Here is a 12837-nt window from a genome sequence, read left to right as displayed (position 1 = left end):
CTGGGGTGTGACTCAGTGGTAGAGCCCCTGCCTAGAATCCCCCAGTGAGGGGCTGGGGTGTGGCTCAGTGGTAGAGCACCTGCCTAGAATTCCCCAGTGAGGGGCTGGGGTGTGGCTCACTGGTAGACACCTGCCTAGAATCCAGTGAGGGGACAGGAATGTGGCTCAGTGGTAGAGTACCTGCCTAGCATCCCAAGTGAGGGGCTAGGGGAGGGGCTCAGTGGTAGGGTGCTTTTCTTCTATGCACAAGACCCTGGGTTCAATATGCAGCCCCACAAAAAAAAATCATTTAAACAGAGAAAACAGATTAAGGAAAAATGTGAAAGAACTTTTGAGAATGAGAGGTGTTCCAAGGGAGGAATACCCAAAATCATTTAAAGTGAGAGAAAAGAGGGAGAAGAAGCTAGGAAGTCTGCCCTGAAGCCTGATGTGTCCATAGGAAGGTGTGGGGAGGGGAGCCTGGACAGGACAGAAGCCCCAGGGAAGCTCTCCACATCACCTGAACCTACTGGGCTAGTGACTGCTCCTCTCTGCACTCAGTCACTCCTCTCCAGAATGGAGCTGCCACTGTCACCCATGCAAACCACCATGTGGCCAGGAGCTGACCTCAGAGAGTCCTGGTGACATTAACATGATACTATATGCCAGACAGCCAAGTGCCCAACTCTGGTCCATTCATGTAATTCCTTCTCAGCCCTAAGAGTTGGAAACCTTGTTATCACCCCCATATTTGTAGGTGGGGAAAAGGCACAGAGAAATTAAGTCACTGGCCAGGGCTCACACAGCAGAAAGTGGATGTGGTTCAAAGGGAAGGGGCCTGACTGAATCCAGATCTGAGGCGCGAGGCCCTACTAGTAGTCTGCCATTTCTTGGCATCTTCCTCTCTTCAAACTTTTCTTCTCGGCTGTGAGAAAGGTTTCCCCACACTTAACCTCTTGCCCCATACTTAGCCTCTGGGCATATGGTTGCAAGACTTGAGCACTATCAGCCTTGAACCCAGGAGAAGCTCTGTAACCAGGCGTGGTGGTGCAGACGTGTAATTCCAGAACTTGGGATGTGAAGACAGAGGGATCAGGGAGTTCAAGGTCCTCTTTGGCTACATAGTGAATTGGAAGCCATCCTGGGAGACTTTGTCAAAAAAGGGAAGTTTGGTTATATCCAACCCTTCAGGAAGGAGTATGTGCCAAAGCCTTGGGCCCCTCTCTCTCCTGTGCAAGTTCCTCATCAGTTACACAATGCCCCACTGAGGTGAGACAAAGCTAGGCAAAGATCCAGCCTCCAGCCTTGAAATTTCCAGAAGTCACAGAACCAGGTGTCCTAATAATTGAGCTTGTGTCTCTCTACCTAACCCAGGCTCAGACCTCAGATCACACCTCATCCTGGACCCACCCTTGCCAAATAAGGAAGCTGGCCTGAGGTCCCTTGTGAAAGGTCCAGAAAGTCCCTCCCTTACCCCATGAGGCAAGCCCCTCCGCCACCCTGCCGCAGCAGATAAAAGTCTGCAGGACCAGGGCAGAGCTCATACCCAGCCCTGAGGACTCTACCCGTCATGTCCAACTCCTGTGTGTTGCTCACCTGGGCTCTCCTTGCCCTCCTGGGACTTGGAACCTGCTGTGGTCCCATGGTGCCCAGGAGCGAGTGGAAAGCGAAGGCATCCAAGTGCTCCACTGGCCTACAGCAGCCAATCCGCTACGTGGTGATATCGCACACGGCGGGCAGCACCTGCGACACCCCAGCATCGTGCCAGCAGCAAGCCCGCAATGTGCAACACTACCATATGAACACGCTGGACTGGTGCGACGTGGGCTACAAGTGAGTGCTGGGGAGGCGGGAGGCCAACAGCCTGAGTTCTAACCCTCCTGGTGATGGATCTGGTATCTCCCTCAGGTGTGACAGGGCTTTCCTCTCCGTAGGAGGGAACAGGTTCAGTCTCACATGAACTAAGGTGTCTTCTATTCTTCCATAAGGAAATGTTTTCAAAAAGGCCCATCCATGCCCTGCCTGGACAACACCAGGCTGATTAAGCTGGGCACCAGATCCCAGTACCACCAGTCTGAAATAGATGCTGTGGGTGCAGCTTCCTCTTCCCAAACAGGAATGGGGCTGTGGCTCCCAATGTAACATACCTAGGACACTAGCTAGCAGGAACTGCAAATCTAAGGGCTAATGTCTATGGATCAGGGTACCACATGGGGACACTTCTGGAACATTGTTACTCTAGCCCTATGTGCTTAAAGACAGACCAAAGAAAGGAGAGAAGCCTTGGATAAAAGGGAAGGGGGGGGTCTCGGCAGATCAAGGTGCTTGCCTGCAAGCCTGACAATCTGAGTTCAATCCTTTGGACCCACAGGTGAAAAGAGACAACTGACTCCCAAAAATTGTTCTCTGACCTCTACATATGCACCTTGGCAGGCATACATACACAATTTTTTTAAGAGACAGTCTCTCTATAGCCCCAGCTGACCTAGAACTCGCTATGTAGACCAGGCAGGCTTCCATCACTCAGAGCTCTCTGCCTGCCTCTCCCTCCCAACTACTGGAATCAAAGGCACGTGCCACCACACCTGGCTCTACACGTTTTTTAAAGAGAGAGAAAAAGGCTGGCACCAGGCATGGTAGCTCATGTTTATAATCCCAGCAGCCAGGAGGCTGAGGCAGGAGAATTGCTGTGTTCAAGGTCAGGCTGGGTTTCACAGCAAAACCCTACCCATCTTCAAAAGCAGAGGGCTGGTTGGCTAAGGGTCAGTAAAGCTAAATCTCTTAGGGATAAGAAGGCTTCCTGAGTTGTGGCTTTGAGGTGGCTCTGGGAGGGAACCAGAGGGCAGTTGTGGCTGGGGAGGGGGCAGCACAGAGGCTAGGAGGCTGAGGGAAAGAACTGGGGATAGGGGCTTGAAGGTGGCAATGAGGGCTACAGTAGGAAGGGATTCATGGAAGGTTCTGGGCAGGGAGGGGCATAGACTGGGCTCCCTCTAGAACTGCAGTGAACAGACCATAAAAGGAAGAAGGCAGACACAGGGCTGAGGGCTGCTGGGATGGGTCTAGGGGACAGACCCATCTGCTTCTTTCATTGGTGAAGGCTGGGGTCCTACACCTGGGCCTCTCTTCAGAGGGAACATTTGAACCCTGTGACTTCTGAGTTCAAGCTGAGCCGAATCACCTGCAGAATTTACTGGAAATGCTGAGTCCCAGGCCACCCGAGACTGTTTTAAAAACACCAGAGGGCCAAGTGCGTATGCCCACTCAAGATTTTATCATTCAAAGCCCTAACCTCACCATGATTCCCAGGGCCAGGTGCGCTGATTGTTAAGTGGGCGGTGGGGAAGGCCGTGGGTCTTATCAGCCTCACGGAGAAGCAGAGCTACTGCTCTTCTCATTTGGGATTCAGCTGTTCTCACTCCGGGTTCAACATCTAACGTTCGGAATAACTTCCTTACCAAGTCATGTTCTCTCTCCAAGCCCGGTTTCCTTGCCTGTAACTGGAGCTCTTGACTAGTGGTGAGGTTTACAGGCATCTTGGTAAAAGGTACACAGAACCCCTACCCCAGGCTAGGTGCTGGGAATGTGGCAAGGATGTCACCCACTGGGTGCCGATGGCCGCATCACTTGGCTTTTAGCAGTCTCTGAGGCTGATTGTGAGCTAGCTTCTTAAGTGGCAGTCCAGGGACTTAAGACTTGAAGTTCCCATAGTCCAACTTCAAGCCGCTGACTTTCTAGTTAATTCCGAGATGACCAGGGAGGCGGTCTGCCGCTGCCGCCGCCGCTCCTGCTGCTGCCGCCGCCGCCGCCGCTCCTGCTGCTGCTGCCGCCGCTGCCGCTGCTGCTGCTGCTGCCGCCGCTGCCGCTGCTGCTGCTGCTGCCGCCGCTGCTGCTGCTGCTGCTGCTGGAACTGGAAACTCCCCCAAAAGGCAGATGTGACCTTCACCCTTGAATCCCTGATCCTGTCACCTAAGAGCACCCAGTGTGCCAGGGACAGACTGAAGCAAGGGCAGACTGTTTTAAATCTTTTCATACACTTATTTATTATGCTTGTTTTGTTGGGGTGGGCAGCACCACAAAGGTCAGAGAACAACCCTTGGGAGTTGGTTCTCTCCTTCCGCCATGTGAGTCTGAGGTACCGAACTTAGGTTGTGAGGCTTGGCAGCAAGCACCTTTACCCACCAAGCTATCTCATCCACCCAACAGCAGACTTCTGAGGGGCTGGAGCCTCTGAGGCTATGAATTTGTTCAAATCAAGTGGCTTTCAGGTCTGCTTCTCTGTTTAGTGTGGGGGAAGGCAGGTGGGGAAGGCAGCAGTATCTACCTCAGGGGGCTGTGGAGGGAGGATGGGAATCGACCAGCTCCTCCAGGGAGGCAGGAGGAAGCAAGGTTGGGAGGACAGAGGACTGGGAAATCCTGACTCTGAGCTGCAGTACGACTTTGGTCACTGACTCCACCGCTCTGAGTCCATTGTAAAATTGGGTAGGGGTGGCTTACAGGTTGCTATGGAGATGAGGTAAAAAGTCTTTACACAACTGTGCTTGGCATGTCACAGAAGCGCAATAAATGGTCTCAGTCACTGCTACCATATGAAAATATGAGGAAGAGGAGATGTTGGTTGGGGAGGTAAAAGGTCTTTACACAGCTGTGCTTGGCATGTGACAGAGGCACAATAAATGGTCCCAGTCATTGCTACCATATGAAAATATGAGGAAGAGGAGATGTTGGTTGGGGAGGCATCCTCCCAGGGAAGCCCAGCCCTCCCTCATCATGCCCCACTCCTCCCACACAGCTTCCTTATTGGAGAAGATGGGCTCGTGTATGAGGGCCGGGGCTGGAACATCAAGGGTGCCCACACGGGCCCCACCTGGAACCCCATATCTATTGGCATCACCTTCATGGGTAACTACATGGGTGAGTATTCAATGTTCTGGACTGGGGGAGGTGTGTGGGTTGCAGGCCGGTGACTTTCAATAGTGACTCCAAATCCTGAGTTTCAGTTTTCTCTTTGGATAATGAGGGCCATTTTGACCCCATACTGGGAGTAGCTGATCTATACTCAATCTTAAAAAGGCTAGGTATGATAGTAGACAGATGTAATTCCAGCACTCCAGAAGCAGAGGCAAAAGGATTAGGAGTTCAAGGCCAGCCTCAACTACGTAGTGAAACCCTGTATCAAAAATAAACAGAGAGCAGGGTGTGGTGGTATATGCCTTTAATCCCAGCACTCAGGAGGTAGAGGCAAGTGGGATCTCTGTGATCAAGGCCAGTCTGGTCTATTTAGGGAGTTCTAGGCCAGATGGGACTACAGGGAGATACTATTTCAAAAAAAAATAATAATTAAAATTTTTAAAATAGGGCTAGAGATGTAGCTCAGTTGATAGAATGCACCCCTAGTCTACAACAAGGCCCTGGGCCCACTCACCAGCACTATGCAGTGTACATGCCTGTAGTCCCAGCACTTAGGAGGTAGAAGCAGGAGGATCTGTTCAGGGTCCTCCTCAGCTACCAACGCCAGCTGGGGCTAGAGACCCTGTCTCAAATTAATCAGTTCATTCCTTGGGTACCTAAGAAGTACCTCACAAATGTTTGGTGGGGGCAGGAGGACAGACCAGAGAACAATCATTATGATAGGCAGTGCTTGCTAAGGGTCCCCTCTGTAGTTTATAGAAAGTTAACTATGCTACCTTCCCACAGCCCTGTGAGTAGGCATGTGATTTTCTCTTTCATGGATGAGGAAACGGAAACACAGGTGGTTAAGAGCAGTTTGGAGGGCAGTTTACCCCCTCACTATCTCCACCCTTCAAAGAAGCTGCTGTTTAATTTCTAAATCTAACCCTCTCCTCACAGATCGGGTGCCCCCGCAACGGGCCCTCCGTGCCGCCCTGAGTCTTCTGGAATGTGGGGTCGCTCAGGGATTCCTGAGATCCAACTATGAGATCAAAGGACACCGGGATGTACAGCAGACTCTCTCTCCAGGCGACCAGCTCTATGAAATCATCCAGGGTTGGCCACACTACCGAGCATGAGATCATGTACCAGCCTGAAATCCCACCTGCCTCCTGCTCCCTCCTCCCCACTGGTCACCTCTCCCCCATCTGTCTGCCCATCACAACCCCATCCTCCAATAAAGATGCAGCAACACATGTTCTGAGCATGTTCTACACAACACACACACCTGTCCTCCCTCCCACAAGACCCTAGCCATCACCCGTTCTTCCTACATCCTCCCAGGTAAGCAGAATCCAAAGGTCCTGACCCTGAACCAAGAGCCCAGAGACCTCAGCTCAGAAGCGACCTCACAGATCTGAACCCAGAAGTCTCAGAGCCCAGGAATCAACACCAAGCAAGCCACAATGTCACCCACAGCAGCTCAACAGTCCTTGCAATGTGCACCATGCTGCAAAATATGCCTTTCCCATCATACATCCAGACACATCCTGCTTGGCTTGGACTCCTCTGGAGTCAGGCAGCTTGCTATTACCCTCAGGTTCCTGCCTCAAGCTGCTTTCAATTTTTGTTTAATGTGTCTAAGTGTATCACCTGCATATATGTAAGTGCACCCATGTTGTGCAGTGCCCACGGAGGCCAGAAGAGGGCATTGGATCCCCTAGAACTGGAGTTAGAGACCATTTTTGCCACCATATGGATGCTGGGAACCAAACCCAGGTGTGCTCTTAATAGCTGAGCCATCTCTCCAGCCCCTCAAACTGTTTTAGACAATGTAGAGGTATTTTCTAGGCCTAAAAACTGCCCACCTGCCTCATAGTCACAGCCAGCCAGAAACACTCTGAGGTCTCAATTATCCATCCCATGCCCATTTCTTCCCACCCCACTCCCACCCTTCAATCATACCTGGATGGTCCCAAGGACAAACATGTTTATTTACAAAATGAGCATACCCTCTTCTTCCAGCATTACTGGGTGAGAGGGTGGAATCAGGAGCACTTGGAGCAGTGGGGCATGGGTGGAGCCCTGCCTCCAAGACATACCCACTGATGGTAGGGTGGAGAGCAGGGTACCACCTCCCCAGGGTCATGACCGTGTGTCCAGTTGGTTCATGTATTCTTGCAAAGCCTTCAGGCGGGCATCAATTTCAGCCATGTCAGCCTCCTGGTAGTTGGAGCCGTACTCTGAGAGAGCAGGGGTTGGAGGTTGGGGGGACCATGAAGAGCCTGAAGCTGTAGGGAGCCCTCAGGACAATGCACGGAACTCATTACCACCCCATGAGTTTCTGGGAGCAGAGAGGGTCAGATATGGGGTCCCAGGCTCACCTTTGATGGGAACCCAGTCTCCGGAATTAGCCAGGCATCTCTGAGAATTGCTGTGTTTTCGATGAGCAGACTTCTAGTGAGGAGAGGTAGGGAGGCAGTCAGGCACCCTCCTTCAGTTCCTATCCCCCAAGTCCCAATAGCAATTCTGAATCCAAGGACCACGGGTCACATCAAAAGCATCTCCTTCTGACACAAGAGCCCTCTCTGAGGTAAACCAGTAAAGACTGAGGTACAGAAGGCTGACCAGCACCTTCAGTCACTGAGGGGAGGGAGGTGCTAGGGTTAAGATCCAGCAATTTGACATAGGGTCTCAGGTAACCCAGCTGGCCTCAAACTCATTACATAGCTGAGGATGACCTTGAACTTTCCCTCTTCCCGTCTCCCCTTCTCAAGTGCTGAGATTACAAGTTTGTGCCATAATTCCCAGATTATGTGGTGCTAGAGATAGAACTTTGTGTGTGATGGTAAAGCATTCTACCAGCTGAACTACATCCTCCACCCAAGGCTTAAACTGCATCCAAGATTCCTCCCTCCTGTCCCACGCCCCCGAACACCGTTTTCCAAAGCAATTTCAGCCATCACCTTTGCAACTTGGCCCCCACAAGACAACGAAATCATGGAAAAAAGGAAAGGCTGGTTTCTTGTGCTTTTTTTTTTTACCACAAGAATACTACCCCTACCTTCTCTCAGCCTGGGAAAGACACTCACCGGATTGGACCCACTCCAGGGTGTTGGGCTGGGTGGCTTCCCACGGCCGCGGCAGTGACGCCTGAGAAAAAGAGGGCCATCAAGAGCCAATCGAAGCATCTTATACCTCCCACCTGGCCCACTTTGGTGGTTTTACGACCTCCGGCCTCCATCACCTAACTTCCCTGAAAAAGCCTGCCTCCACCCTCCCCACACACCCTTTCCAGCCAAGTTTACCCTCTGGAGAGTGACTGGGAGAAATCCTCGAATTCGCTGCAGGAGCTAGCGGAGGAGCAGCGGCTGCGGAAACTGTCCACTAGGGGGAGACGGCCGGCGTGAGTTCCCGCGGCCAGTCCCGGCCCTCCCGGCCCCGCCCCGCCCCCCGCGGGCCCGGACCAGTTACCGGAGGGGCTGCGATTCCGAGAGCGGTTAGCAGCGTCCCCTCGGCCGCTCACGGCGGTAGCGGGCCGGGTCTGGCGAGACCAGGAGACGGAAAGGCCGTCCCCGCTGCCTCCACTGCCCAATCGATTCCGCTGCTGCTGCCTAGAAAACCGAAGACACGCGCGCTGTGCACTCAACTGCCGCGGACCAGGGAGTCGCCGCGCCGACGGCCACTGACGTTGGGACACGGACCCGGAAAGCAGCAGAAAGCCGAGCTGCACAGGCGAGGAGGTCTGGACAAGGGCGGGGCCGGACGGAGGCGGGGCCTGGACGGAGGCGGGGCTAAGAGGCCGGAGGCGATGGGGAGGGGGCAAGGCGAGGCGGGACCAAGAGGAGGTGGAGCGAAGAGGAGGCAAGGCCAGAGGAAGAGGTGGGGGCCCAGGGTAGGCGGGGCCAAGGGACGGAGGCTGGAGGAGGCAGAGCCAAGAGGGAGGAGGAGGGGTAGGCAGGCTCAGGGAGGCGGGGCTAAGAGCAGGCAGAGGCAAGCAGGAGGCGGGACTAAGAGAAAAGGCGCTAGGAGATGGGCGAGGCCAGAAGCGAGATCACATGGAGGTTAAGGGGAGAAAGGATTAGGGGACAGGTCTGGAGGACTGGGAGCCGGGCGAGATGAGGTTGGCATCAGGTAAGGCGCAGGGATAGGACTGGGCACTGACTTCATCCTGATCTCTCTCTGCTTCTTCTCCTTGGCTTTCACAAAGGCCGTGGGGTCGAAACGGGGTGCGCGACCACCTACGACAGTGTGGGGAGGAGGCTGGGGGGGGTCACACCATCAGGCCTTCCCGGAGCCCGTCCTTCCGCTTTTCCCCCTGGTAGGGCGGGGCGGGCAGACCTGTGGGCGAGGGTGAGGGGCGGGCCGGTCGGCCGCGACCTCGGGCCCCACGGCCGCTCTCCCGCGACGAGGAGCGGGTGGCCCCGCGGCCTCGAGATGTGGAGCGCTCCCGGGACGAAGAAGCCCGGTCTTCCCGGGCAAGGGCGGGCGCCACTGGCAGGGTCTGTCTCCTGAGAGCAAGGGGCCGGCTGTCAGTTTCCGGCCTGCTCAGAGCCATACCCCCTAGTGTCAGACGCACCTTCCCGGGACCCTCAGGCTCATCCATCATCAACCCCAAAAGTTCCTGCCCTGGCCCGCGACGCTCTCCCGCTCCAAGTCCCACAGATCCCTCTCCAAAACCCCGTCACTTCCCTTCACCCTAACACCTTCGCCTGACTCTTCCTGAGGTCTTTCTAGGGAGCTGTGCTCCCTAGAGCCTCCTTCACTCCAATCCCACGGGCAGAGATCCACCCGCCCTCAGGCTCCGCCCCTTTCCCACCTCCAGGCCCACTCAAGTCCCGCCCAATTACCCACGGCCCCGCCCACCACCTCCTCTGACCCAAACAGGTCACCAGGCCCCGCCCCTCACCCCCGTTTATACAGCGCCAGCTCGCTGTTCAGTGCCTTCAGCCGGGTTCGAAGGCTCTGCTCTGATGCCTTCACCTCCTCGAGCTGCGGAGCAAGAGGGGCGCAGGGGTCAGGGGCAGGCTGGGGTCGGGGCAGGCCGGATCGGAGGTAGACCGGGTTCCGGGACAGGCTGGGATCGGGCAGGCCCGGGTCTGCATCCTCCGCCCCGCTCCTCCGCCTCCCGCCCTCCCTCACCTCCTTGGCCAGGCGGCGGCAGTCTTGGCTTCGCCAGCCCCCCGCCCGACCCCCGAGGCCACGCTCCTGCCGCAGCTCCAGCTCCAGGCTCCGCACAAGCCCGCGCAGCGCTTCAGCCTCCTGGCACGCCACCCGGCCCGCCAGCACCTCCTCTCGGGATCGGCCCAGCTGCGCCTCCAGCTCTCGCTTCTCAGACGCCAGACGAGATACCCTAGCAGGGGAGAGAGGTCAAAAGCAGCCGGGTGGTGCCTCCTCCACCCGGATGGCACGCCTCAGAAAGGGGACCACGGTCCCATCATTCCCAGCTGCTCCCATGGGGAGGGGTGAGGTTCTGTCAACACCCCTCCTGCGTAGCAGTAGCAGGAAGGATGCTGGGACCACATTACCTTCATCCCACACGGAAGACAGGACCACATACACACATGAACAGAGGCATCCTCCCCTGGTAGGGATGAGGTGTGAGGACACAGCTGTCCGCGTTTTGAATTCCATGAATCTTGTGCTCTCCACACCCGGAAAACCCAGCTCTAATGTCCTTGCTCCCACATCCATGACTTTACCAGCCAGCTCACTCACCAGAGGACTCCACCAAAAACAACAGACTAGGTTGCTACCACCCTTAAAAAACCTTTAATAAGATCACACACACACACACACACACACACACACACACACACACACACACACACACAGCTTTTCCTTGCAGCTGTTTATATGTAGCAAGAAGTAAAAGTGACCAGTGTCCGCTGACAGAACAGGCTAAATTTCTGTGGTATGTCCACTAGGTGGAGTACCACATGGCCATGAAAAGGAATGAGCATCCTGCCCCCAGAGGACTGCATGCAGGGTACAGTTTTGTTTTTCCTTCACTTAACCACCCCCCCCCCAAATAAACTCATATCAAGGGCTTCCTTTCACAGGGCATACTTTTGTTTTTACATTTATTTATTGTATGGGTGTATGCACCAGGGCTTATAGATCAGAGAGTTTATTCTCTCCATCCACTAATGTGGGTCTAGGGGATCTCTGGCTACATGGTTAAATCCATCTTTCTGGCTCTCAGGGTTCACAGGGTATAATTTTAAGCAGTGCAGAACAATATGTTTACTAAGTCCCTCTTTGTAAAAGACAGGAGTTATAAATTATATGTTCATATTTTTAAAAAATAGAGGATAATCAGAAACAAAAATGGAGGGCTGCCTATGGAGAAGGATTTGAAATGCAGAGTGGGGAACAGAGATCAAAACAGCCTCTCCAAATGCACCCTCTTTTTCAGCTTTGACTCTGGAACTACAAAAATATTTTATGTAGAGACAGCTCTAGCTATTGCCCAGTCTTGAACGTCTAAGTTCAAGTAATCTTCCTGCCTCAGCTTGCCAAGAAGCCCGAACTATACCAAAGTCAGCCAGAGAGAAAGGGAAGGAGGGAGGGAGGAAAGGCTCCAAGAAACCTAATTGTCTAGTCAATTGTATTTTCATGATGTGACTAAAACACAGTATTTTGGCGAGTGGTATATAAAAAATAAAGGATAAACCTAAGGACAGAAAAGGGCTGAAAGAAATCTAAACCTTTATTCAGAGCTCTCATTACTAGTAACTGTACTGGTTTTATTTATATAAAGAAAGTAATTTTGTTACTATCACTAGAAACTAATTTTTCACATCAAAAAAGACAGAATTTTAAAATCAGGGAGGTAAAGTAAGCACAGGCAGTTCTTTAGGAAGAGTAATAACTGTTCCTAACAATGTACCTATTTCCCACTTCTTGCCACTAAAAAAACCAACATAGTAAGTGCAACATCAATGGATGACCATGAGCACTGGTGAAGACCAGACCGTGATCACTAACACTGCATCTTGCTAAAAGAAATGAAAACTTCTTGGGAAAATGACTTATGACAGTCCTGAGGCTGGAAAGGTACAACTGATGTCTGAGATATTCTGAAATGCCACAAAGCAAGGAAGCCATCAAAGACTACTGGGATCTGGATTGGAGCTGTGCCTCAGTGGTAGAGCAGGACCTATCTGGAATCCCCCAGTGAGGGGCTGGGGACATGGCTGAGTGATAGAGCCCCCTGCCTAGAATCCCCCAGTGAGGGGCTGGGGTGTGTGGCTTGGTAGATCATAGGTCTAAAATCCACCAGCCCACTTCCAATTTTTTTGTTTTTTTTATATTTTATTTATTACTTTTATTTTTATGTACTGCCTGCATGTATGTGAGTGCAGCTGTGTCGTGAAATGCCTGCAAAGGTCAGAAGAGGGTGTCAGATCACTTGGAACTGGAGCTAGGATGGTTGTTAGCCACCGTGTGGGTGCTGGGAACTGAACCCACGATCTCTGCAAGAGCAGCCAGTGCTCTTGACCGCTCAGCCATCTCTCCAGCCCCATGCCGTATACTTTATTCAATAAGACGTTTTTATCATGTTTCTGTGGGGAGAGGTTGGAGACGGATGAGGCTGGAAATATAAAGAGAGATGAAGTGCTCTGATAAATCACTCATCTTTTGAGGACTAGAAATCAGTGGAGAAAAGACAGCATTTGTGTATTTCCACAAAGACAGTAAAAAGAGAAAAATCTCAACCTCACCTCCAAATGGAAGAGTAAGACTCAGTCCATATTTCTTGAAATGGTGACCATTGGCTAGCATTTCTGCAACTCTTCAGTCAGTGTCCAGACATCCTGATCTTGATTTCTATCATTAGCTGGAGAGTTAAATGACTATTTGTGTGACATTGAGGGTATGACCTTATGGCTAGATAAAATATGTTTTCTTGCAGGTTTTTTAAAAATTAACCTGTGAATCCCAATAGAATCATAGAATTTTGAAGTA

At 52.7% G+C, this 12837-nt stretch overlaps 2 protein-coding genes across 6 annotated transcripts in view; one reads left to right on the top strand and one right to left on the bottom strand.

Annotated features, from left to right (window-relative positions):
- Positions 1–1522: 1522 nt before the first annotated feature.
- Positions 1523–6122, top strand: Pglyrp1 (peptidoglycan recognition protein 1). The gene is made up of 3 exons (XM_008852075.3): positions 1523–1812; positions 4769–4890; positions 5827–6122. Exons 1-3 carry the CDS (start codon positions 1550–1552, stop codon positions 6003–6005), a joined length of 564 nt encoding a protein of 187 aa, XP_008850297.1. The 5' UTR covers positions 1523–1549; the 3' UTR covers positions 6006–6122.
- A 717-nt stretch (positions 6123–6839) lies between these two features.
- The window catches only part of Ccdc61 (coiled-coil domain containing 61), a 24496-nt gene continuing 18498 nt past the window's right edge, over positions 6840–12837 (bottom strand). For all 5 annotated transcript variants that reach the window (XM_029555493.1, XM_029555492.1, XM_029555491.1 and 2 more), the window contains 9 exons: positions 10009–10219; positions 9776–9858; positions 9208–9377; positions 9032–9107; positions 8341–8480; positions 8175–8253; positions 7959–8019; positions 7251–7323; positions 6840–7109 (listed from right to left, as the gene is read on the bottom strand). In XM_029555493.1, the coding sequence (XP_029411353.1) occupies positions 7012–7109; positions 7251–7323; positions 7959–8019; positions 8175–8253; positions 8341–8480; positions 9032–9107; positions 9208–9377; positions 9776–9858; positions 10009–10219 (991 nt within the window). In that variant the 3' untranslated portion in view covers positions 6840–7011. The remainder of the gene's footprint in view (positions 7110–7250; positions 7324–7958; positions 8020–8174; positions 8254–8340; positions 8481–9031; positions 9108–9207; positions 9378–9775; positions 9859–10008; positions 10220–12837) is intronic.

This window comes from Nannospalax galili, unplaced genomic scaffold (assembly GCF_000622305.1).
Source record: "Nannospalax galili isolate Female #2095 unplaced genomic scaffold, S.galili_v1.0 scaffold385, whole genome shotgun sequence".
Classification (NCBI taxonomy): Eukaryota; Metazoa; Chordata; class Mammalia; order Rodentia; family Spalacidae; genus Nannospalax; species Nannospalax galili.
The sequence above is the reverse complement of the archived record's forward strand: the minus strand, read 5'-3'. Positions and strand labels throughout refer to the sequence as shown.